Below are 27,599 nucleotides of genomic sequence, written 5' to 3' on the forward strand. Positions count from 1 at the left end.
AGCCTCACCCCAGGTACAAAACTCTTCTAAACATTTGTTCGTCTCCTGTTCAACTTCTCATGAAACAAAAACTCACCTGATCCAGAATCATTCCTTATAGTGTCCACTTTTTTCACACACAATCATTACTACATTTGTATTTCTAATTCATGTCAGATTTTTAATTTTTTTTTTGTTGGTTGTTGATGGTGAAGGTTGGCCAGACCCTTTAGTCATTTCTGAGAGAGGTTGTGCTATGATGGAGATTTGCAACCCTTGAGAATGTAACACATTTAACTCCCATCTCTATTTTTGGAGCACAGTTCACAGATGTCTATATGAGCTTGTTGTATGACAATTCCTCATCTTCAACTGTTCTAAAAACAAATCCGCTATAGAAAGAGATGGGGAAAAATGCATCAACTAAGTTAAAGTGAATGGGGTAGTTTCTATGTGCCGCATGTCTGATGTCTGTTAATATGTGTAGGCTGGTGCAACACTGCATCATCACACAGGATCTCCAATGTATTAATATACAAATGGAAACGCTTTCTACATAAACTGCCCAGGACTGCACAGACCTCAAACTCTTCTGGCTACAATGTAAGAGTTCTAAAAGTGAAAATAATTAGCCTCTGATGTTTTGCTGGCATGTGTATTTATGTGTTTAAAAAAAAAAAAAAAAGCAGTAATGCACACGGTTGTGGAGAGAAAAAAAAAGTCACAATCTTTACTACATGTTCACATTAGTTAAAATTCCAACAAACAGCACACTATAAAATGGGGGCACAAGGACATCTATAAAAGATTATCACACAAGAACAGGATAAGACAGAAACAACCATGAAATGAAGTTGCAGCCCATTCCAGAACACACTCTAAAACTGCTGCTAAAAGAGTCAATATTATAGCCATCGAAAGTGATAGCATTCATGTGTCCAACAGACAGTGGGAGAGGCTCTCTTCTGGATGCTTAACGTGCTCAAATTTTTGCATAGACCCTTCACTCAGACAGTCAGGTCTTGGTTTTTGCAAGCTGTCCCTGGTGTGTTGTCCCTTGGAGTGGAGTCCCAAAATCTCAGAAAAGTGGCTGATTGTTTTGCTCTTTGACAGGACAAAGCCAACAGTTTTCTGAATGAATCCATAAAGAGCAAAAATGGTGGTGAACCCACTACCTACAAAAAGTTCAGTACTGAGAACTTGAACTGAAATCAAGTGTAAAGCCAGCAGTGGCTCAGCGAGACAGAAGTGGTAGATCACTGGAGTTCATAATGAGACTTGAGTCAAGATTCAAGCTGTCTGAAAACCAGAAAGAAAAAAAGAGCATTAGACATCAGAAGGAATGATTTACTAATATTTGAATTGCATTTGTCTGCCAGTGAAAAACTAGCTTTGGAAGCTGAACAAGTCAAAACAATTCTCTGGAAGCCATTTTATCTTCTATGATGGCCAGTGTGCTGGACTGGTAAAATCACTCCATTAGCCAATTAAAAGGGCAAGCTCAGTTATGGGACACACTCTGGACCCTCTGGAGTGCCTTTATGAACAATGCCGCACATCCTTTCTCTGACACACTAACACTTGAGTACTTTTCAGCCAATGTATTATTGAGGAATGGGGCTCCTTTATACCAACAGCAATACATCTGCATAATGTCTCACAGTGACTAGGACAGCCAAGTCAGAAGTTTCCATTCTTTTGAATTTTGTTGCTTTCTAATCATTCTGGTGTATGTTTAGACCATAGTGTGTGTATATTTAATTATGTACCTATTCATGTATTTACAGTATTTAGTAAAGAGGAAATGTAAAAAAAAAAAAGTTTTATCTACCTATATAATTTACACTGTAAGGCTTCAGGGAAAACTGTATTTAAGTCCTCAGAGAAAAATCTGCCACCATTACCTTACTTCAGCAATTAAGGTCTGCTCTTCTGATTGTGTGCCTTCTACAACAGACTTATAGCACCCTCTAACTATGCCGATCACTGTGAACACTGCGGAAGAGGCTGCAAGCCATTTTATTTGTGTCATTATTGCTCCTGCAACATTGATTGTGCTCATTTTCTGTTTTATTTCCTCAAACCTTCATTCTGTTCAAAAGAACATATTTTGCACATTAAGCATTGCTAAAAATTTAAGTGATTTAAATCAATCCATATCAGGTTAAGTGAATATGCTGACCAATTTGTTATTAGTATAGAGTTTATATTGCATTAAAAAAAAAAAAAACTTTCATGCATTCATGAAAGACAAAGTTTCTGATATAACAGGGGACTATGATGACCATCACTAGACAACAGCATCAAAATAGTCAATGAAACAAAACTCATGCTACTTGTGTCACAAAATCCATGATGTCAAGTCATCAAGTTGTTTGCTCAGAATGTCTCAATCACATATATTGTTGCTCAAATATTGTTAAATAAACCACTTCAAGAAAACTCTTTTGTGAACAAAAATGGAATATGCTCAAAGGTGAATAGCATTTGAATTAAAGACTTGCATCTCACTTCATTACATTTAATATTTGTAGTGTTGAACTACAACTAGAATACCTCATGATTAGTTAGCGGCACTGAATTGACTTTCTACTTGTTTAAGCATCTCAGATATGCTCAAGTACGAGACATATTCTCTTCCTAATAATGTTTTCACTTGCTTTTCTTTACATTTCAGTGTTTAGTTTAAGTGTCTCTCAGTGCACGTTTTTTAATGATATCACATGAAGAGCAATGTTAGCCAATGAATAAGCGGTCTCTGGGCTAGACGCCTGACCAATGAATGAGGCAGAGAGGCGGCTCTTCAGTTCAAATACTTGGCTATGTCAGAGTAGGTTGCATTTTCTTCCAAGTTTTCTAAAATGACTTGGACTTTTTGATACTGTTTGCTGTTGTTGGTCACCGTAGAACCCCGTTATGTGTCCATTCTGCACAAAAACCTTGACATTAAATTTTCTCTGCCATTACAGCACACGTTTGAGGTAAAAAACAATATTTTTTGGTGGAGTTTAAGTCTATAACTATCATTAAAGATAAAGCTCTGTAGTTGCCACTGCTCCTCTTATGCCATATCAAGTGCAGTATGTGGATTTACTTTTAGCTTTCACATTATTTAGGATTTCTTTGAACAACTCCACAATCAAGACATTCAGAAATAGAATTAAAGCAAAAAAAAAAAAGTTAGAAAAATTCAGAACAAAATTATTTTCATTACTTTTAATATAAAACACTACATTTTTGAAAGTTGACTTTACTTTATGTCCTTTGTTAAGTATATTTTGTTTGTTGCATGCTGATTATGCCCTCTGAACTGAAATCATAAGCAAAAGAACTCTTTATTCATGCACATTGTACCTCAAGCGTAAAAGGGGCTGTACTGCAGACCTACTCATTTTGGGTGAGGTGGGGCTTGGCGTTGATGCTATTAGCACTGAAGCTTTTAAACCTCCGTGCCTTTCATTCCTTACCCTGATCAAAGTTGAGCTTCTTTGCAGTGGAGCCATCCCCTAGTCCTTCTATGTCGACAAGGTCACTGTTGACATCGGAGTCGTTCAGTGCACTGAGAGTAACATCTGCTGGAACAGACAAAGTCTTCCAGTCAGCTGACAGATCTGGCACGAGAGACCTTCTGTACTCTTATAATTGGTATATTTTAGATTTTACTGGAAATGTAAATAGCTGTCTCCCTCACTGTCCCATTATTTCATAATATCATGCTATTAACTACTCAGATAAGTAAAAGTTAAAATAAAAAGAAAAATCCAGATTTAAATACATGCTTATTTATAATCCCCACAGCCATAGATGACAACATATCTAAATGACATCTTTGTTGGGAAAAAAAAAAAAAAAAAAAGAAAGATACACACACATCAATTTTAACCCAATCCTTAGAATTGACAGGCATAAAAATATAAACTTACTCCTTAGTTCATATTTAATAATGAGATAATCCTTTACTTTCTTCCCTCTGTTTCTTCACATGATTGCTGTAGAATAGTGTGCTTGTTTGTACAGGCACAAATAAAATTATATGGCTCAACCAGAATGGCTACTTGAAGTTCACTACCCTACTGCACTGTGTAAATCAGCATCATAAGAGGTTGTTGCTGCTGCTGCTGTCCAGACCATTAAACCTGAATTAACATTCAAGAGCCAGTGACCAGAGACTCCTACACTAACAGATGACAGATTTTACTTTTTATGTGTTACACTCAGCTTTGTGGAACCCAGTCTGCTGTTTTGTCTGAATGGTCACATAACATTCTCACCGATATTTTTAAGATCCAGTGCTCTTGTTTTCAAAAACGCACTCTGTAACTGCTTGAAGAAAATCAAAATTAAAGATTTAATTATTTATAATTGCTTCTTTTCACCCATATCTTTTCTATTTTCTGATGTATTGAGTATCTACATGTTTTCAAAGTATTGCTTTATTCTTGACTGCCTCTTCAATTTTATATAGTTCCTTTCAAAATGATTCCAACTGTGAAAATTATAATACATTTGTTTGAAACTAGTTTAACAATTACAGTTCCAAGATGCGACACTAATACTAGTACAGTGATCCCTCACTATATCGCGCTTTGACTTTCGCGGCTTCACTCTATCGCGATTTTTTCTCATACATGCTTACGTCACTACGCATGCGCTTTCTGAGAACTTTTATCTAAGCCACACGACGGCTCCTAAATGTGCTGCTTTTTCTAAGCCTTCTGACAATAAAACTAAGCAACGCTTGCTATCCAGGAGAAGGTGAAACTCTTGGATATGATCAAAGATGGCAATACCCTACAAAAGCCTCCTCACGCATAAGAAAAAACCACGCCAGCAACTGCCTATCAAGATGTTCTTAAGCCGTGCACCCACTGCCTACTCCTAGTACTCCTTCAGCGGTAGAAGACAACTACGTACCTGCTGAAGATACTGCACCACCTGAAGACTCTCCTACTGAGGTCATGCCTTCATAGGTTAGTGGTTGTGTGTAAGAACTGTGTGTGTGTGTGTGTGTGTGTGTGTATATATAATTAAATATACAGTAGACTGTGTTTACTACATAAAAGTGTTTGGGGATTGTCCTTCCGTCCCGTGAGTGCAAAGCGTAGCGGTATTCTGCTTATCACAGACTTCCTACTTGCAATACGAAGCGACGTGATGTGAGCAGAGTTCTGGTGCTCCTATCGCTTTCTTGCTTTTGTGCGCGATGCGCTGGAAAAATAGACAAAATTATGTCTCTGGAAATAATTAATGTTGATGGAGTACAAATGCCTCATCGTGTAGTAAATATCGGGGAGATGGTGCTTGCTTATTCTCATCTATAGCTTATTTAGTGCATGAAACTCCGTCTTTAGCGGTACAGATTTGGGCTGACATTGTACGACTTTGGACAGGCACTCCCTCGATAAAAAAAATAAACGTAGGATAAACGTTGGATAAAAAAAAAAAAACGTAGGTTTTCGGGAGATGTTATGAATGGGCACTTTGATGTTCTCATTCCCTACACTTACATGCCTGATGTACACATGGAGCGCACACAAATTGAGGATAAAAATCAGTCACCTTAAAAGGCGGGTGAGCCTAGTAATGATATTTGTAATGTCTAATATGTCTTATTTACGCTTTTTTTGTCTAATATATTGGGTAATACGAGTGTGATGGTGACTAAAGGGTGTTATTTCATGTGAGAGGGCTCTAATAATGTTAAAAACGTATTTAGAAGGTCGTAAACAGGTTTTCTATACTCTGCGAAAATATTCGATTTATAAATAAAGAATCCTACTTCGCGAAAATTCATTTATCACGGTAGAGTCTTGAACGGATTAACCGTGATAGACGAGGGTTCACGGTTTCCATTTATTTATATTAATATTTCTTGCCATGTAGCCCCTTGGGATTTTTGTGTAAAATAAGTGGATTTTGCACTGGATACAGTGTTCTATTTTCTTAAAACAAAGTTGGCAGAAAAAATAAAAACACACAAGTTTGCAAAGATCATCTACTACAATGGGAAGTTTTATTTTTTGTATATTGCGATTTTTAGATTAAAACCTTGTGTAATTAAATGTGCTTGTTGTTTAATCAGTCATAAGTTCATGTCAGTGAGAAATCACAAATTCACACAATGTTTAAATGCTTCGATTTCTAAACTGTAAGGCATTTCTTCAATTTAAAACTTGTGTTTTAACTGCATTGTTTTGCAATGTAGACTGAACTTTTTTTAACAGTTAAAAGAAAATATGGAATAAGTGAAATATGCTGTGTAAAGAACACGGACAGCCAGTGGAAAAAAAAGAAAAGAAAAAAAAAAAAAAAAAAAAAGATATGACATCTGAAAGATTGTGGTTTATCACAAATTGACAGAAAATGGAATAGTAGTTTTTATACATAGCACACACTTCTCATATAAACACAATATTTTTCTCAGACAAGCAGATGTTACTGTCTTTCTTATTCACTCATCACATGTTAACTTCATGGCAAACAGATGCCCAATGTAGGCAGAACATTTAGAAAATCCACCATTCTCAGTTTGAATTCTGTGCCTGGACATTGTCTTTGTGGCCTCCGCACACTCTTCCCCTGTGAGAATATGAGGGTGAGTATCAGCGGACCCCTATGCCTTGTCTAAGGCTATTTCCTGCCTTGTGCTCACTACTGCTGGGGTAGGCTCAGTCCTGCCACAACCCTGCACTTATAAGCTAGTTTCAAAAGAATGACAATGTTTATCAGCTATATATATATATATATATATATATATATATATATATATATATATATATATATATATATATATATATATATATATATATATATATATATATATATATATATACATAGATGTATACTTCTGTTGAAATGTTACCTTCCACAATACACACCAGCCTTAAGGAGCATGCTCAAAGAAATCAAAAAGAAATGCTGAAATTTCATGTGCAACTCTATGTGATAACAGAATATTTAAATACAGAAAATGACTAAACATATTGGCACAAAACAAAATATATAGATACAAAGATACAGTATTAGAGCGACTACAAATTTTACTCCAAAAATGAAGTGTCTTCTAAAAATAGTGTATTCAAATACCAAAGTGGTATTACATGCAAAATGGTTGTTTTTAAATGATTCAATATTTAGCTCTTTAAAAATGACATATTATAACTTTATATAATAAAAAGTAACTGTAGGGTTATACAAAATAGGAAAAAAAAACAACAGAATAGTGTGCATTATGTAGTACATATGCTTTCCACAAGAGGGCAGTATCAATTATATTTTATTTTAGAAATGGAGTTCTCAATTTCTTTTGACCAATTAAAGCAGATACCATGTTGGCAAACTTTTTGGGGATGTGGGCTTAACTTTTTCTGATTTTAAAGTGTGTACAAGTATGGCAGTTGCAAATGGAACATAATTCGATATCCATCACAGTGTGTATATGTTTGTAACTTAATTGAGGTAATCATTTTTAATATTTTATATCTGCTCCAGTTACATCAAACCTTTAGATATGGAAAGTTCAAGTAAACCTGTATAGTAAAACCAATTCTAAAAAGACATAGCCTTCTTTTATACAAAACTAGCTGAAATACTCAGCGGTGCTTGGGAGAAATTTTTTTTTTTTTTTTATTGTTTGAGAAAAATAATTTAAAAAAAAAAACTTTAAAAATAAAATTACAAAACAATGAAGACTCACTAATGTGCTTGTCTTGTGGTCTCGTATGTAATGTATGTTATCATCCAGTTGACGCAGCCAGCTATTTTTAATTTCAACAGCAACAGGGGCACGGTGGTGCTTAAACATAAAGAATGCTGGTAGTCACGTCCAGTTCGCCCGCTAGTGGTTGTTCCAAGTGTCAACTGGACGATAACAGGCATACAAGACGGCAAGATTACCCTTGCGGGTGGGTTAGGGTTGATTCCACCCTACAGTATTATTACTCAACCAATGAGAAACATGTGTACCAAGCTTCATGAAAATCAGTCCGGCCGTCCGAAAGCGATGCTGGAGCATACACACACACACATTATATAGGCATAATCAGTGCAGGATAGGATAGATAGACTGGGCAACTTTATGTCTTTATTTGTAGATCTAAAGTGGATATAAAAACTTTATATCCTTATTGAAATGTCATTTTTTTTTTTTATAAGAATTAAATAAAGATAATTGACATCACACTTTTTTCAACTTCAGTAAGCTCCTGCAACCATCAATTTTAGGTGAAAACATTTTTAGGTGAAATAATTAAAATCACGTACAAAGTCAAAATAACCATTTATGCTGGATTATATGAAAAAGTTTAGTCGTAAAGTGCAAAGATAATTCATGGCTCAAAAAATGGTCAATAAAAAAGTCTCCATGATTTTCATATACAAATTTACAGATTAGGAAAGTAGGAAATTCTGATGACACTCTTTTTTTTTTCTGTATTTCAAGGAACACTGCAAACATCAAGAAATATGGCACTACAAGGGCAGTGAATAAAATCTGGACATAAAATAATAATAAAAAATAATGAAGGGTCAAGCTGAAAGCTCATAACTGAAGTCATCAACTGTCCAACAGTAAACTTAATAAAGATTCATGAATCAAACTGTGCAAATCCTACATACTGCAAGTAATGTGCATATTTCCCATTCCCCAAAAGACTGAGGCATGGAGCTCACAGTTCTGGAATTACCTCATCCATGTGAAAATCTGTAGTATTAATCTGTGATATTTCAGCATTTGTATAGCAGCAATCATACTCACAACATATAGATCGCTAATTTATGTAGTGTTATGAATAGTTTGTATTATTGTAAAAATTATTTTAATTCAGAGAGACCAGATGAAGACCATAATTGACAAATATGCAGGTAGAAAACAAGCACATAACTCTGTTTGTATCAGTTACCTGCTGCGCTTTAAAGAATACACCATATTAGACAAGATGAAATCACAGAAAATGTCCTTTACATTCCCAAATTATTTCAGCAGATAAAAAAAAAAACAATATCTACAGGCTAATTGACAAATTCAGTAAAGAATAAAAGGGGAATATTTTGGGATGCAGAAAAGAAGTTACATGGCTTTAATAGTCAGTTACTGATTTCCCCATTAGTCATATAGTTACAAAGGCAATCATCTCCTGATTAGTAAAGCTCTAATATGTTAAAGCTTTTTCTGAAGTATAGAATTGCAACACACCATGTCTGTCAATCATCTCCAAAATAATATCTGCAGGTCAGAAACAGTTTAAGACATTAATAAAATATATTTGTACTATCAACTCAACTAACCTCTTCTTAATCTACAGAACTACTTTCTTCCATGAAAAATGTATTCATGAGACACATCAATGCCTCTCTGTCAAGCCCCACCTCCACCATTTCTCTTAGGTACAGCAGTATTTTCAACATATGAGCCACGTCTGCCAAAACCTTTCCTCCTTATGGTTGTGAAATGTAGACTGTAACTCCTACTACCATAACTGCTTCTGTCACTACTAAATCTTTTCTTAGTTGCCACTTTTAGCTTAGACATTTTTAACTGTGATTTGTTTCAACTACCAACTGTTTGAAAGAGAAACACTGAAGGGGTAGGTATTTCATAAATGCAAAAGGATTTCTTTCAGCTGCAAAAATCTGAAAAGGAAAACTAATTCTGGCACCCTGCTGAACGTTAATTGTTCTTGAATTTAACGCACCTCTAATCTAACAATGGATTTCTGTAGAAAAACTCTGTTAAGTCAATAAGAACTAATTTTATATTGCAAATGTGGCTGTACAACTTTTACACGTTTACAAAATTACCTGAAGTTTTCTGCTTTTTAATTGCTTGGGTGGCCGAAGCCTCCTGTAATCCTGTCCCCACAACCACCTGCCCCGCTGGTACTGCAATGACTGCTGGGGTTGCTGACAAGGATGCCTGCATTTTCTTCTGAACTTTCTTGGGTGATTCCGATGGGAGAGGTACGCCACTGTCTTCATAAAGCTTGCGTTTTGCTGTTGTCTTGATCTGGGCACTGCTTGGGTGAGAAGGGAACCTGTTATAGCACAACTTACAAACAAACACAAAACTACTTGAAACTTTAGAATACATTTGATGGTATCAGGTTCAGAATACAGCTAAAATAACATTACTGAAAAATCCACAGTCATCAAAACAGATGTTTAAAATACTGACTCTTAGAAAAGTAATATTGTTACTGTTACATCCAAAGAACAGAAAGTTGTTTTAATGGCATATATAAAAAAGAAAGTTTAGAATCCTTTCTAGAGACATCACATTAGCACTAGAAACAGGTGAAACAAATCTTCATAACAGTAGTATACAAGAATATTTAAATTTTACACTACTTTTGAAATCCCGTGTCCTTAAAATAAATAAATAAACTCCAAACTACATTTTTTCTTTTGATTTTTATTTCTCGTATATTTTGTGTTATTTGACCATAGATAACCTGCAATGTTCACATGTCATGGAAAATCTCACTCTGTACATTCTGAACATTACCAAAGCAGTTATCCACACTCCTGTAATCAGCCACTTGTAACCAATGAAGGCATAAAGAAAGGGTGAGGTGGTGCTGATTGGAGGACAATACACTCGTGTCACCCAATGTATAATCCAATAAAGTTAATGTTTAAAAAAAAAACAAAAAAAACACAACAACAGAACTGGCCTCTAACATCATTCCATGTACCAGTCTTGTTGAGCCTGTCTTACATTTAACTTTCAATATAGATTTGCCGTTGCTCTATTATCTTAAGAAATAAATAAAGTTGTAGAATTTTTTTTATACTGCAGACACTGCTGCTTACACTAGTACAGTACGTAATAAGCATCTAGACAGCTTTTACTCATACTCGTAATCAATAACAGCCTAGTAGAACATATCTATTCGCAAGATACCCCAGCTGGGTGACTTAATTAATAGAACTCCTCAACAGGGAATTGATTTTACTTTTAAAAAAATCATTTCTATATGCATACACCCAGTCATTTAATCGAGTTGGTCCCCTTTGTGAACTTGGTATACAAACACTTGACCATTTTATTGTGCGCTGGAGGAGGTAGTTATCCTCCTTGGTGAATTTACAGCATGGACAATAAATTGAGTAACTTCAAGAAAGTAACCAATAATCAATATATTAAGACTAAAACTTTGCCACGTTAAAAGCATTTTACTGAGCATTAGTGCATACTGGCAGGGTACTGAAATCAATAGTTGGATGGTACATTCATCATTTTTCGGCTACTACTAAAAGAAAGACAGATTCTAACTAAAAGCAATAATTCTCAAATCTGTATTGTTAAAATAAAAACCAAAGAACAAGCATGTAAAATTTCTCTAGACTGGGCCCCTTAGCCTAAACGGTTTTGTACTTTTTCTCAAAAGTAAATGTGCTGTAACATTAGTGGTGTTTAAATAAAGTTTTAAATTAATGCAGTGTGCTTCTGATTACATTAATTCAAGTTGATCAGCTATCCAAATTATGCATGACCTATGTCCTTTTATGAAAATGCCCCAGTGATTTAGTGTTAGAATCCTGTTTGGGACAGCAAAATGGTAAAGAGAATGTGCACACCTTCATGTATTGTATTTATTAAGACCGAGTTGAATAATGATCCCAAATTCACAATGACTAAGAAACTGGAAGGATGACCAGTTTTTTTATTTTTAATAAATCTGCAAAAACTTCAAGTAAACTTTTTTCACGTTGTCATTATGGGGTGTTGTGTGTAGAATTCTGAGGAAAAAAATTAATTTAATCCATTTTAAAATAATGCTGTAACATAAAAAAATTTGGAAAAAGTGATGCGATGTGAATACTTTCAGGATGAACTGTATACCACTGTGAATTTGTATAAGGTAACACAACTGTTTTTTAATATAGTTTCACAGAATTTCTCTCCATAACCTGCAGTGTAGGTAATTACCAGTATTCAGAGTAAAACTTGCCAGCCATAATGTTTGCTCCAATAATTTAATTATTTTACCATATCAATCACTGGAGTCTGTGGCAGAGGAGGTTAGTAAAATTAGACACCATTGTGATTCATGCTGGCCATCCTCATCAAAATGTGCTATCCTGGAACACGTTTAGTTGCTGGCTCACTCCAACAAAGCATAGCAAGAGGCACTACTGGATCTTTTTTTTTGTTGCATCCATCAAATATGCCCTTTCGTATAACCCCACTTTCATTCTAGTCAGCTATAATACTTACAGAGAGGCAATATTTCTTTGATATTATCATTAATATTATTATTTTGTGCATATAATTCAGAGTGATAACACGGTGATGCAATGGCAGTAGCGCTTCTGCCTCACATAGACCAGGGCTTGCATTCCAAGACTTTCCAGTGTGGAGTTTGCATGTTCTCCCGGTGTCTATGCGAGTTTCCTCTGGTTGCTCCAGTTTCCTCCATGTGGGTGTGTGGTGTATGTGAGAGTCTGTTCTCCCGGACTGTTGCCCTGTCCCAGGTTTGTACCTGCCTTGCGCCCTATGCAATCTGGGAGAGGCTTCAGGCCCCCTTGCAACCCTGGTTTGGATTAAGTGGGTTAGAAAATTACATGACATATTGGTCCAAGTCTTACAATTAAGTAATAGTTTGTATTTTTTATTTAAACAGTTTTGCACCTTTTAATGTTTTATATTACTGCTGCAATGGGTCAATTAACCTTCAAGGATTAATAAAGTTCTGTTAATCTAGCTCTCCAACTACATTACTATAGCAACATATATATTGTTTTGACTTACAATCAATAAATGTCCACATAAAAAAATAATTCTTGTTGTTGTATGAATTTACTAAAAAAAACAAAACCTTTAGATCTGTGATTTTCTGTCAGTGTATTAATGTCTTAAAGGTAATGTCTAGTGTATAGACTGTAAATTAAGTAGTGAGCGAATACACTCCTTAAGGATATTACTGTGCTGTTCAACCCGATTGGTGTAACAATGCAAACTGGAAGGTGGGACAAGAAAAAGTCAAGTCTTCTGTTGTGTTTGTAGCAGTGGCAGCAGCAGCATATGTGATTAAAAGAGAGACAGAGAGAAAAATATCTGTATGGAATTTACATGGATGACATATTACATTTCAAAACTGCATTTGCTAAGATCTGTTTTCTCATCAGTTACTAGAGCTGTCATGGTTATTATTTACAGATTGCTTCCATGTTTTCACACTTATTCAAAGTCTTGTATTATATCATGTAGAGAATTGAAAGGCTAAGGTGTTTTCTGCAGGTCAAGAATAGCAGAAATACTATTGAGCACAATGTGAAAGTAAACAAACAAACAAACTAGACAATTTAGTTAGAAGTGTTGAAAATTTGAAAATGCACAGTGTTTTAATGAATTAATTCTATTTACTTCAAGATTGGATGGCATAGTGTGTTTATCAAAAGCGGAGTTGATGGCTATACAATACTAGGTGGGTAGCCCACCCAGTAATTATAATGGTAAGGAAACACTGGTATTGTTGATTAAATTACAAAATAAACAATTGAGCTGAAAAAGGAGAACAGAAAAAACTGTGTAATAATATTAATAAATGCATAGTTAAGAATACAGAATAACTAAATCCCAGGGGGAAAAAACCCAAAAAAAAAATCTGTGTTTAGCTAGGGATTGAGCAAAATAAAATCATTCTGACCCAGGTCAAACGGTAACCTAATTTTTTCCTGGACATTCTGCAATACAATATGTGGAAGAGAAACTAATTTGGTGGAATGTGACTAAGCGTTGATACGATCAACAGGAATAACTTGATCAAAAAATAGTAGTCATAACAAATGTCACTACAAGAAGTGAAAAAGAATCATTTTATACTGAGAAAAATGTTTATTTGAATCATTCGAGAATCTTTATTGGTTCAGGAGATAACTGACATCTTGCCAAGGGTTCCACATGTTAGAAATTTTGATGCCCGCCATTTTTGAAGCAAGCAACGAGGGAAGCACAGCAGGAGAAAACTATTGATTTAGTCTCACGAATGAACAAAGTTTAACATTTCTTAATGTCAATGACTATATTTAATATGATTCTTAATGGGATGACACTGGAGAGATTTTCCAAATGCATTAAAACATTAAAGGCTAACCAATGTTAAAGTTTTCAAACATTATAACAAAATTTTATTTTGGAATGAACATATGGATTAGGTAATTTTCTCACAATTGTAGATAGATGTCTGGATATATGCAAGAATAGTGCCCCATCTAAGGTTGGATCCTGTCTCGTGCCCAGTGCAACCAGGATAGGCACAGTTTCCCAATGATGCTGAACTAGATAAGCTAGTTAGTAAATGGAGAAGTAATTGTAATAAATCTGAGGATGAATGCAAAGCCTTGATTTAATTACTGAAGCATTTTATGGCATTTTGTTAAAGAGCTAATAATCTCATCACCATTTCAATTCACTTAGATGCATGATATTGTAAGGTTAAAAATTGGAGTGAATTGTTAATTGGTCACATGGATGCGTTCTCAAAGCACACAAGAATCATGTGCTTTAATTTTTAAGAATTATTATTTCTCATCTAATTTCATAATGGGATGAAGAAACCAATGATGAAAAGCCTTTTATATTAAAAGAACAGCATGAATTACTCACTTTAAGTTAAACCAAGCAATATTTTTAAATAGTAGAAACAAAAACCATAGTACCAAGCAAAAGTCAAGCCCTGATGTCTTTGGTTTTCTGTGCAAAGAAAATCATTCTAAAGTTTGTGTAAAATCTACTCTTAAACATTTTGTATCTGTGTTCTCATGTTCTTGTTGAAGAATTTATTTTGACGTAACATCTGGGATCTGGTGTACTAATTCCCCTCAAAATGTTTTAACAATTCAGTCATGTCACCTTTTAACTTTTCGTTTACTTAAAACAGATTCAGATCCTTTCCTCATAGATCACATATTGCAGTGTTGGAATAAGCCTAGTTGTTCTCCTCTGAATTTTCTCTAGCCCTGGTATGTATTTTTTTTTTTATAAGGAGACCCAGCTGAGGCCTCATCAGTGCATTATTTAGCTTAATCAAATCTCCATGGATTTGTACTCTACACACTGGGTTATATAACCTATTTAATCACTTGTACGCAATGTCGGGATGCAGAAAGTGAAGAATCCACTGTAAAATGTTCTTCTCATAATGTATAGATTCAAAACTCTTAACTGTGTATTCACATCTGACATTATTCTGGCCTACATATATTTACATGAAATTTCATCCACCTTAATCTGCCCAACCTATATTTCATTCAAGTCCTTCTGTAATTCGACGGATTCTATGTTACCTGCTGTTCTGCCTAGTTTAGTTTACTACAGTACAGGAATACACCTTATAGAACTCCAATGCACAGTTAAATAATAATAATGTCCAAAGTTGTCTTTTCTCGCATAATGTTTTAACATTTAAATTAGAATTAGGTCTCAGCTGCTCTGATAGACTGGATTAAATTTAAGTTATGACATTTTATCTCTTATACAGTATGTATTATAAAGGTATTGTGATTCACAGGCTATAATTCCTTTGTAATGGAACCATTCAAAGTACAACTTGCCCAGCGTCTGATTTTTGGATAACCATAAACACCTTAACACAATAAAAGCTACAGTTCTGAGTGGGATTTAGATTAGCTTTAAGGCAACTCTGTAACATTAAAAAAATGTATTTGTTCAAATGCAAATGATAGCAATGTGTAGCACTGTGATGATTTTCAAGTGAGTTTCAAATCAATCACAGTCAGTATCCATTAACATTGTACCAAAGTCAGTTAGAGCAAGTGTGAATGTGTGAGTAAAAGGACCTCATAATGGCACCATGTTGATTTCCATTATGTGCACAACAACAACAAAGAACTGTAATAATCAGATATGAAAATGAGTGGATGGAAGAAAAATTAAAATACAGTTCTGTCAAATGCTAAGATAATGACATAATTAATTCTCGTGTAATCCAATGTGAAACTGTATGTGTGTGGGTTTAAATTGTATAGACTATTTATAGTAAAGTGCTGCTCCATTATAGGTTACGGATGTATTTCTCTGCATTAAACATTTTTCAGATTATACGCTTGACTTTGTTTTTTTTTTATACACAAAAAATGCAATATCTGTGATAAAAATACCTAAAATGCAATGCGCTGGCTATATTATATAAATTATAATTCTATAATTTTAGCTGTAAATAAACCTGAAAGGCAGATCTGAATTTTTGACCTGAATCTTATTTTCAACAAAAGTGCCATTAAAACTTTTGGCTCATTTTCCTCTTTGTCATGCGGGAAATTTTAATATTTCACCACTTTTTCAGTTTCAGCCAGTCTAGCTACAACATTAGAAGTCTGACTGGAACAGATTTCACACAGAAGATTTAAAATATTTACTTTAACTGCATCTTCATCATACTGTATAACACAGCAAAACTACATTTTAAACTTCTGGACTGGGCTGATAATAATTAAGATAAGGTAGCCAGGGAAAGTGCCTTACACGGTACGCTCCTTGATGACGGAGCTGATTCGGTTTAAATCCTCTCCAAAGCGACGCACAGCAGAGCGCAACATCTCAATCTCCGTCTCCGTCCACTTGGCTCTGCAGGAAAATAGCAGGGAGAGGACACATCAGTATCACTGAGCCAGTAACCAGATGCAGCCTCCTGTTTAACTTAGACAGACTGCAAGGTATCTGCTTGTTCTGTTACTATCTGACCTGGTCTTAGCCACTATTTACAACAGTGGGGCACTCTCTCATGGTTAAATAAAGTGGACATATAGAAAATGAAATATAAAAACAGCAATGTCCAATAAGGTAAGCTTCAATAACCACAACTGAATCCAAGGCACTATCAATTGCTAATGATAATCAAATGTCAATATCTTCTGCAGTCTGTTGTTCACAACTTAAACCAGGCACTATTTTTTCCCCCACATGGTTATGAAAGAGTTTTGTACTCTTCGCATAGAAATAAATGTAGAATACAAAATTAGCAGCATTAAAAACCAACTTCAGTACTCAACTATCCATTCATCGTTTCAAACTGCTTTATAGTATTTCAGAGTCAAAAGAAACTGGAGATGAAGCCTATCAGGGCAGCAATGTGCACACGAAGCATGCTTACTTGGATGAGACACTATTCAATGTTGGGGCATACTTGTAGTAATGCTAAATCAGCTCAATGCATATCCTAAAGTGAAATTTTTTTAGATGCAAGATCAAACAGTCATGCATCTTTCAACGCACAAAAAAACACTACACAAGGTGAAATAGTTTCTCAGCTAGCTGCAGGTCCATCCATCCCCAGATTGTTCAATTTAGCTTTGTACTTTTTTTAGACTGTTAATGCAATTCTGATTATGTTCTCTATATGAATTCATTGCTTGCCAATTTGCCTCTTTAATCTAACAGCCATCAATATACCACGTTGGAAAAAGACACTATTTGTAAACTAAACCACAATAAGGCTTTACAAACTTTAAATTCCAGCTCATTACTGAAAAAAATAACCCCTTTCACAGATGCAGCCTAGGAAAATTCCAGGTTAACTATTCCTAAAATTTACTGGGATTGATTCCAGCATACCAGGGCAACTTAGTAAATTACCAGGTTGATAGCATTTACATGTAAAACTATTATGCCAGGTTAGATTGCTGACGGCAGTATTTATCCCCTCTTTGACTAACATAAAACACTAATGTGAGCTGCACTGGTTCAATACTGCGTTCACTGTATTTATGCACTTTCACTATACTTGACTCTATTTTTTTACATTGTAAGCAAATAAAAGGTTTAGGATATAAACACAGCTCTTAATGGGAAACACAAAATCAGCAAAGAAAAATCTCTGCGAAATCTAAACATAGGTGCTACTCCATTTAACCATTTCAAATGTTACATGAACCTTAGTTTCTACTCACCATGTGCTATGTTCACTTTAGCTGGAAGAGACCTCTCCTTACACAGGTAGAAAATGACACGTGTGAAGCAGCCAGCACAATGTTGTATCTGGTGAGAAGTTATTAAAGTTTTTCCTTCTATTTAATGGAGGTCATCTTATTATTTTAAAAATCTGCCTGGTTTACAGACACATTTTAAATAGTTTTGTATTAAACAAAAACCTCTACAAAGTGGTTGAGCTCTTTTCACTGCTTTTTACCAACAAGCGTCACTGCATGTGTGCTGTATCCAGTACTTTTTAGACCAAGTTCACACATATGCCAACCTGAGAAGTTCCGACACTAAGACTTGACCTTGGCAATCAATGGACCAAGTCTACTGGGAATTTTTGCCTGGGCTTTATTCAGATATTCATTTGATCCAGAAATGTACCAGTAAATTCTTTGGATAACCTAAATGCCTTTAAAATGTATTTGTGTTGCAGATTATTTACTGTATGGCTTTTTTTCTTTTCACCTTTCCACTTATGATTGCAGAGCATTGCAAGGCACATTTCCTTTGCAATTTCCTATTCCATAACCTATGAATTGTAGTCAATAAAATGATTTCATATAACTTCTTTCTTGTTTGGCACTCATTGTCCCTTTATTAGTTATGAAAGATTTATGAAAAAAAAAACCCACTATTTTCAACTGGTGAAATATGTGGTTATGAGAAACTGACTTCTGTGTTTAATTAACTTGCAATTAATGTACTGCATACCACAACATCTCCGTCAACTTACTTTAGTTTTTCCTATTGTATTTTAAAACATGCCCAAGAATGCCAGTGTGGGAAACTGGCCTTGTAACCCATGTGAGGGTTTTTTGTCGCTTTTTTATTGCTAATACAATAATTTGCTAATACATCTGATCTATTATGTTCAGCATTCTCAGGCAATCAGCTATGAAGAGCTCTACCATGAATACTGTATATAAAAATGAATTACTGGAGAACTATTTAAAATGATAAACATGTATTATGAACTTTAGAATGTTATTGACAACAATAGTATTCATCCATCCATTTTCCAACTAACTGAATCTGAACACAGGGTCACGGGGGTCTGCTGGAGTCAATCCCAGCCAACACAGGGCACAAAGCAGGAACCAATCCCGGGCAGGGTACCAACCCACTGCAGGACACACACACACACATACACACCAAGCACACACTAGGGCCAATTTAGAATCACCAATCCACCTAACCTGCATGTCTTTGGACTGTGGGAGGATACCCACACAGACACGGGGAGAACATGCAAACTCCACGCTGGGAGGACCTGGGAAGCGAACCCGGGTCTCCTAACTGCAAGGCAGCAGCGCTACCACTGTGCCACCGTGCCGCCCACAATAGTAGGAGTATGAGAATAGTTGAATTGCACAAAGCTGAGCCTTGCTAAACTTGCAAAATACATTTTACATCCTGAAATCAGCTTCACAAGTATATTCCAAAGAATCTATGAAAAAAAAAAAAATAAAGTGGTAATGTGTTTTTGCAAGAACAGAAAAAAAAAACAAACAATGATGCTAGGAATGTATTTGTTTAATTTTTACATTTTTATTTCTGACTACCTCAGTAACATATTTTCAGTTTTTGTTAATGTCTTATTCCATTCCTTCATTTACTGTATTTATGCAGAAAATTAAGATAAAGAAAAAAAATAAATTAAGAAAAATTACTTTTACACATGCACACATATAAAAAACAGGTGTTCTGACCCTGAACCAGAAATCCAAGGTGCCAGTTTTGTAAGTGGCCAACAATTAGCTCCTGTAAAGTAAAAAATGTGAATTGTTTCTAGCATTTGTGGTTTATAATGCATCTGTCCAGTTTCAGAACCAAGTAAACACAGATGCTGAAAACTGGAAAAACCAGGTAATTTGCTATGAGTGAATTTCTAAAGCTGGAGAACAATATGTCTTTAGACATTCATTCTTGCCTAATTAAAGTGTACCACAGTCAAGGCCTTCAGCATTCTGTCATGCAAGGGTGTCTCTTGAACAGGACTCAAGATCTGGTTGGACTACAACACTAACAACAGAAGAAAATGTTACCTCCATGGAATCAATCATAATGGAATAGCAAACACTACCAGGGATTAGCTATGCATCATTTGAATGTACTGTATGGGAGTCTAAAATGTTGACTCCCAAAAATATGCATCACTGCATCTAAACTTTCAGAGAGAATCTCAAGCTAACAATTGTTTCATAATTGGGGATACATCACTACGATCCAAACAACAATCAAAACAATGGAAAAACTGTAATTCTCTAATGCCAAAGAAATGAAATACAAGCAGATAGCATGTCTAAATGTTTATGTTATTGAGGGTACAGTGCATAATGGATTACATGCATCAAAATACCCACTTAACTAGTCAATATTGTACAAGTCTGATCTAGCCAGCAATGGACAATCAGGAAAAAGAAAAGATGTCCACCATCCTCCCAGTTACTTTAAAGCAATGGCCCCTCTGACACTGTATGGATTTTAAAGGTTACTCTGGGAAATTGGGGTGATGCCACTCCCACCACATTCTTAAGACCTGGGCATATGCAACAACCACCTGTTTCCCAATTTATAGGTTCTCTTTGGGTTGTTCTATACCAAGTATGAAAATGTCAAGACATCTACATCTTGTTTTGATCACCTGTCATATTATATTATATATATATATATATATATATATATATATATATATATATATATATATATATATATATATATATATATATATATATATATATATATATATATATATATATATATATATAAGATCGACCTGGAGGTTTCAACAGATTTACACCTTGTAAGCATCTGGATTATGATTTGATCACATTCAGAGTGATTTGTTTGTGTATGTGAAAGAATTCAAATCTATAAACAAGATAACTTAGAAAAGAACCATTCCAAATAAAAAAGCGGGCAAAATTATTATCAATGTATACTGCTAGAAGGTTATTGATTTGTTAGAAAATGCTATATACACGGCATGCTAAGTCTATGTACATGGTAACTTAAAAAACAAATCACCGTTTTAAATAAAAACTAGTAAACATTTTACTGTTGTAAACTGTGAGAAGCCTATTGATTTGGAGCAAAATGACCCCACTAGATTTTGCTGTAAAGACATAATAATTTTGCATTTTTGTACACAATGTACTCCAATATTTTACCACTGCAAAAAAAAAAAAACAAAAAAACACTTTTTTAGGGAAAGTCATGTGCTTAACACAATTGGTATTTTCAAGTGAACACTTTAAATCAGTTATGAAATAACACAAACTGTATATGAAGCCTTTGTTACCTCTTTGAGCTTCATAAATGGCACCCCTACCAGATAAAAATACCAAACAAAAATGTTTATTTCTGTTCTGACCCTTGAAGTTTTGAACATAAAAAGTTTGTTCAAGGTGGTGTGAAATAAGTGCCATGCCCAGAAACAGGTAGATAACACCATGACTTAGTCATTTCTTTTAAAGTAATAAGCAGAGAAAGTGTGCCTGACCATTTACCAACTGAACTTCAAAAGTCAACATTCAATCCAAACAAATTAAAATGTCATTGAAATTGATGTATTTTTCAGTAACAAATCACTTTATTTGGAGCCAATAAAATAAGAAAGAAGTCAGACAGGATTTTACAGTTACACTTTAAGAGGCACAACCTACCCAGCTGGGCTGGAATCTGCCACAGGGTGAAGCTGCATGGTCAGCTCTCCAAGTTTAGTGAAAGCAGCTCCTGCTGCAGAGAAGATCTCTCCAACCTAAAAAGAAAAAAAGCACACTAAGTGGTAGAATTTGGTTAGTTATTTCAGTATCTACCTACTGCTTACATACGTAAAAATCTGCACCACTGCACATAAAACATAAGTATGAAGAACTTGCAAGGTGTGAAAAATTATTTTCCGCAACTATTTAGAGCAAAAGAACCATATTAATTGGTATCTAATGTGTTGTTGGTTAATGTCAAGTTTAAAACTTTTCCTTTTCCACATTTCAGACATGTCACTAAACTAATTTATACACATCTTTGAAAAGAGTGAGAGGACGGAAATACACCTTAGGTTCTAAAATAGTATGCAAGTCTGCCTTAACAAAACAGCATCCTATTTGCCCTGCCTTGAATCTAGCAATCGCAGGATGCTCTGTAAGATCTTTTAATGGAAAATTCAGAAAAATCCAATGGATAAATATGTTATTATTCAAAAATGTATGTAACATAAAGGCAATGAGGTCTGTCAGACATGTTAGCAAAATACCAGTTTACCCATAAGAATTCTCCTCTCCACCATCAAATAATGGTAGTCTAGTTAGGAGGCATACAAACTGCCGAGCTGTTAGAAGAAAGTAACTATGAAACTATTTGTTCTAAATATAATTTCAACATACATTTCATCATTATAAAAGGTATGCACTTATCCCCTTTGACTTCTGTAGTGCTTAAACTCTTATTTCATCAAGAATGCAAGAAAAATTATGCTAAAAACATAAAAAAAGCACAATTACAAATACTAAAAGTACAAGTTATATCATCTTATAACACTTGCCATGTTTACTCTTGTCTGGACGCTAGATATAATTTTATTATGACAGTGTAAAAACTCGTAGGAGGTAGGAGCCAATGCATTTATTTGAACCAATTATAAACAATTGCAAATGAAAATAAATATGTAAAATGTTTCACTGTTGTCGTGCTGACATCTCCTGGTTTTAAAAACATGTGGAGTCTGAATACTGTGGTTAAAATGTCACGTCATCTATTAATTGGTTATAAAGGTTCTGAATATATACATATTCTCATATATTAACTGTTATTCTTCAGAACCTACTGCAGGGAACTTAGTAGCTTGATAACATTAACACCCATCCCACACATAACCAGGGAAATGAAGCAGCGCCATGGTACCACAACTTCTATAGAGGCATTATAGAATGATCCATCAATCCATTTTCTAAACCCACTTTATTCTGAGTAGAGTCACGAGGAAGATAGTGCCTGTAACAACAAGCATGGGGAGCAAGGCAGGAACAATCCCTGGACAGGGCGCCAGTCATAACTGATTGAACACGTACACGCACACACTAGGGCCAATATAGCATTGCCAATCCACCTAGCCTGCATCTTTGGACTGTAAGAGGACACCAGACCACTTAAAGGGAACCCATACCGACATTGGAAGAACATGCACCCACATGTACCACTCACTACAGAACTAGTTAACTTCTCATTAATTACGTTTACTAAGTGCCAATAAATGATGAATTTTCCCCCATGTCGTAAAGTTATAGAGATATTCTGGTTTAAATGAAAAACACCTAAACTGCTTAACATTAGCATTACGAAACAATTTTCAGATAAGCATTTTGTTTTATATTTTAGAGTCATTTTAAATTTGGTGTGAAAAATGCATAAGAAGAGTGCTAAGTGGGAAAGGCACTATACAAGCTTAGGATTTAGAGTCTGATAGTGAATCAGCAGCTGAGATTTGGGCCATATGCATTTGGTTCCCCCTTTTGTGAATTATGTAAAAATGCTAAACATGGAGCAAGATGACAGGTAAGAGAAAGGACAAAAAAAAGCAAATATTATTGATAGAAATACTGCAGGGTGCAGATTTCTGGGGCACGCTTCCAGGGCTCTTGTTCAGTTCTACATGTGCCAAAGTTCCTGCCAGCAATCTTAAGCCCCACGAGTGGCCAATCTAAAGAAGTCATTACCGAATACGAAGAAATTAATTTCAGCATCACAACTGCATGGAAAAGTGAACATAAACAAGAAGAGAAATGTTTGCAGGGCAATGAGATGACAATCCTTTTAAACTGTGATGCCTCAACTTTTTTTTTCCCCCTTTTACTTAAATTTAAATGTTTAATTAAAATACATTTTCTCTGACACATTTATAAAACGCCTCAACTGATAACACATTTTATATTACACGGCATAATCGCCAAATTTGGCACCTGAGGACAAACAAAGTCCAATGTATGTAATCAGATGGCCAGCATACACCTTATCATATAGGTATATTAATCTGATCGCTTTTCCGCACTACCTGTAATTTCATTTTCTTGTGTACATATACAGCATAACTAATAAAGACTGTTAATAATTTTATTTGCTCTCTAGTGGGTTTTCAAATACAGCTTGTCATAAAAGCACTATATAAAACAAAGACATGATTCTTTTTGCCCAGCTACTGCTCCCCATCACTTTCAAACACGCTAGCGTGGAAACAAGCAAAGCCGCACCAGTCTTACCTTTGTGGAAGCCGACGTCATACTGCTCCTTTAGATACAATTAATAACCAAAAAGCCAGAGTTAGGCTGAAGTGTGCTGGTTAGCTGCTCGCTTGCATGTCGTTCCGTCCCGCTGGCTCACTTTTGAACTGTATCCCACAAGTTAAACTATCCGAAACAGACCGACAGACTGGCACCTAGCGCCAAACGGACGGCTTTACTTGCCGGGCACTCGCGGGCAATAATCACAGGCCTCGCTACTGGCTTTAGACAACACAGCTGTGGCAGTTGAAGGATCTTTCTTGAGGGAAACAGGTTGCTATCACAAATGATAACTTTTTTTACTTTCATTCATGGTAGCATCATAATTCAGCGAAAGAAAAAAAACTTAAAACAAAGTAAATAAAAAAAACAGAAGACCCCGCTGTTGTCGCACTTTAGGCGCCTATTGGTCTGGCGCCTTATCTGGCATGCACAGCTTGGTAAACACACACGTCAATCCAATTTCACAACCAATGAAAAACAAAGAATTTTTTTCTTAAATCCTGATTGGTTCAGAATACACACCAGGGCGTTATAAACGCGACTGGATCCGGAAGTGACGCTTCGCGCTCGTTCTACGGATAACTGTTACAGTAGCATTATAATCTTTCCATTTGCACAAGAATGTTCTTCTTTAACCAAAAATAAGTAAAAAGATATGTTTATATTTAACGCGGTTAAGTGGAAGGATGCAAAAACCCGCCTTTGTTTTTTTCGGTAATAAATTTAACTCCATAATTCTGATTGGTTGAATGCGATGATTGATGGCGTTCTGTCCAACCGACTATTGCTCCGTTAGCCCCAGTGCTATATTGAAAATACACCTGTACCTTGTGAACAGTCCATTTATTAATGCTGAAAACTTGGCGTAGATTCCTAAATCCAACAGGAGCTGTCCAATAGAACACACGAAATCCTTCAAATATATGTAAAATAATGGAGTGAATAATAAAAAAGAAATGTGCAATAGTTTGTAAAGCTTATCAGCGTATGTTATAAAGAATAAATGTGCATATTGGATCATATTGTAAGCCTGGATTTAAACACCATTTACCAGTTTGGGATTCTGACGCTATCTGTTTTTAATATTATTATATTTCTATATACATTATATCGTATGGCATGGTTTGAACAAGCAAAGGCTTAAAAGCGTGTCAGGCATATGGGGTAATGTTTGGGTGGATTGGTGTTTCATATCAAAAAGGTGTATAAACTTAAATGGGTAGTGGGTTGTTTGTAGAATAAACGTTGCTAATGATACCTCACAATGTTGTACCGTTTTATTCAACACAATTTTGAATGATTTACTTAAGGTAAAAAAAGCTGGTTTACAGTTTTATTTTAGCAGATAATGCAGTTAATGGCGCTGTCTGAAAGTGGGAAAGAAATGTTACATTTGCCCAAATACAAGATTAATTATATCAATTGAAACTGGTCTCTGAAATTGCTCTGGAGAAGTGATCAATTATCTGCTTAATAAACTGAATCTATTGTTTTTATCAACAGAATAATATCCATGGGAGGGTTTATCTAGAAAAAAAAATGAAATTAAAAGAATCTGAAAAATGTAGTCAAGTCCAGTGGGCTTTATTGTCATACCATCTATACACTTACCCTGGTACAGTCTACAGTGGTATGAAATTACGTGTCCCAGGGCCACCGTGCAATATTTACGCAATTAATATGACAATATAATAATACAGGGGGTAATTTTTATGATGAAAATGTAGAACAAGGAACAACATTTGTACAAACTGGACATCATTGTTATATGTTATGTTATTATATGTTGATTGTCAGACAGCGATTAAAAAAAAATCTTCTGACTTGACCATTCACAGTGAGGTATTATGCAGGTGTATTGTTATTGGTATAAAGGAGCCCCAGTAGCATTTCTTGACACGCTTCTACTGAATAATTTGTTGACTGAAAGTCCTCATTGTTAATGTGTCAGAGAGAGGATATGCAGCATTGCTTATAATGGCACTCAGTTTTGTTTAATTCTCTCCTCTGCTACTAACTCCAGGGTGTCCAGAGTGTGTCCCATAATCAATTAGCTTGTTGATTCATTGGGCCTCTTGAAGTAATTTTACCAGAGCAGCACACTACAGCATAAAAAATCACAGAGGCCATCACCAAGTTATAGAAGATGTGAAGGATGTCAGTAACCACATTACAGGAAAATAGTCTCCTAAAGAAAAAGAGCCTGCTCTTCCCTTTCTTATGTAGTTTCTCTGTGTTACGAGTCATTGATGTGGACCCCAAAGTACTTGTAGGAGTGCATCATCTCTACATGTACTCCCTGAATAGTGATTAGACAGGCTTTTTGGTGCGTTGAAAGTCAATAACCAGTTCCTTGGTTTTGCTGATGTTAAGTTACAATTTCTTCCACACCAAGAATTAAAATTCTTCATCTGACTCCTATACTTTGTCTCTTCCCTCTTATCAATACACCCTATAAGTGTAGAATCATCTGAGAATTTCTTCAAGTGACATGTCCATGTCTGAGATATACAAAGTAAAGAAAAAAGGAGACAGGACTATTCCTTGCTGTGCTCCAGTGTTTCTCACATCCGAATCATAAACATAGTCCTTGAATCTCAAAAACAGCGGACTGCACGACAGATTGCCCATTATCCAGGACACCATAGGCTCATCCACCTGCATATCACTGAGTTTACCCCTTAATGGCTGGATTGTATTGAAGGGACTGAAGAAATAAAAAAAAAAAACATGATCCTCAAAGCGCTGCCAGCTTTGTCTAGGTGAGTCTAAACCTTGAGGAGAAGATGGATAATTGCTTCCCCACTCATATCTTTGACTGACAGGCAAACAGCAGTAGATCCAGGTGACTACAAAAAGAAGACTCATATAATCCAGGATCTATCCAAGTTATTCATGATGTGAGACGTAAGTGCCACTGGTCTGTAGTCATTAGGAGAAAAGACGGCCACTTTCTTCATAGCAGGAACAAAGCAGGTTTTTTTCCACAGCAGCGGTACTTTCTGGAGCCTTATTGACAGACTGAACAGGTGACAGAGGACACAAAGTTGGTCAGCACTGGTCTTTAGAATTTGAGACTGATTCCATCTTGTATTGTAGGTTTCCATGTGTGTAGCTTCCTCAGTTGTTTCCTTACTTGGTCTTCAGTTATGGGCAGCCCACACTGATGGTTCAAAGGTGGACCACTGGCCATTTCAGTTGATGTGGTAGGGGTTGATGATGTAGTAGGGATGGTGTGTAGGACTGGTCACTGGAAGAAGGTAGCAGTGGGAGGGGAGGGAAGTCTATTCAATTGATTCAGGACATTGATTAGCTTTGTTCTTTTTAGCACATCAAATTACTAAAACTATACCCAGTCATTTTCTGTCATGAACTAGGAGTCCCAAAAGAACTTGAATCCC

General features: G+C 35.5%; 1 protein-coding gene across 8 annotated transcripts; it reads right to left on the bottom strand.

Moving 5' to 3' along the window:
• Positions 1–680: 680 nt before the first annotated feature.
• On the bottom strand, positions 681–24,628 carry LOC120525263 (chromatin complexes subunit BAP18-like). Of its 8 annotated transcripts, none has more exons than XM_039747404.1 (6): positions 24,175–24,628; positions 21,586–21,680; positions 16,466–16,567; positions 9,778–9,989; positions 3,447–3,551; positions 681–1,278 (listed from the first exon to the last, which is right to left on the bottom strand). In XM_039747404.1, the coding sequence occupies exons 1-6, from the start codon at positions 24,193–24,195 to the stop codon at positions 1,214–1,216; spliced, it is 600 nt and encodes a 199-aa protein (XP_039603338.1). In that variant the 5' UTR covers positions 24,196–24,628; the 3' UTR covers positions 681–1,213. The 8 variants fall into 8 exon arrangements, with proteins under 8 accessions (XP_039603338.1, XP_039603335.1, XP_039603336.1 ...); XM_039747401.1 differs by having other exon boundaries at positions 3,447–3,554; XM_039747402.1 differs by having other exon boundaries at positions 9,778–9,992.
• Between the last annotated feature and the right edge of the window lie 2,971 nt (positions 24,629–27,599).

The sequence above is a fragment of the Polypterus senegalus genome, chromosome 3, assembly GCF_016835505.1.
Source record: "Polypterus senegalus isolate Bchr_013 chromosome 3, ASM1683550v1, whole genome shotgun sequence".
NCBI lineage: Eukaryota > Metazoa > Chordata > Cladistia > Polypteriformes > Polypteridae > Polypterus > Polypterus senegalus.

Excerpts from the sequence above, each read along its gene's own strand:
- LOC120525263 (XM_039747400.1), bottom strand. The coding sequence starts at position 24,195 with ATGACGTCGGCTTCCACAAAG. Across the intron at positions 9,993-16,465 it reads GTCATCAAGGAGCGTACCGT|CAGTGCCCAGATCAAGACAA; the intron begins GTAAGGCACTTT and ends TTCTCACCCAAG. Across the intron at positions 1,279-3,446 it reads GAAGCTCAACTTTGATCAGG|ACAGCTTGAATCTTGACTCA; the intron begins GTAAGGAATGAA and ends TCTGGTTTTCAG.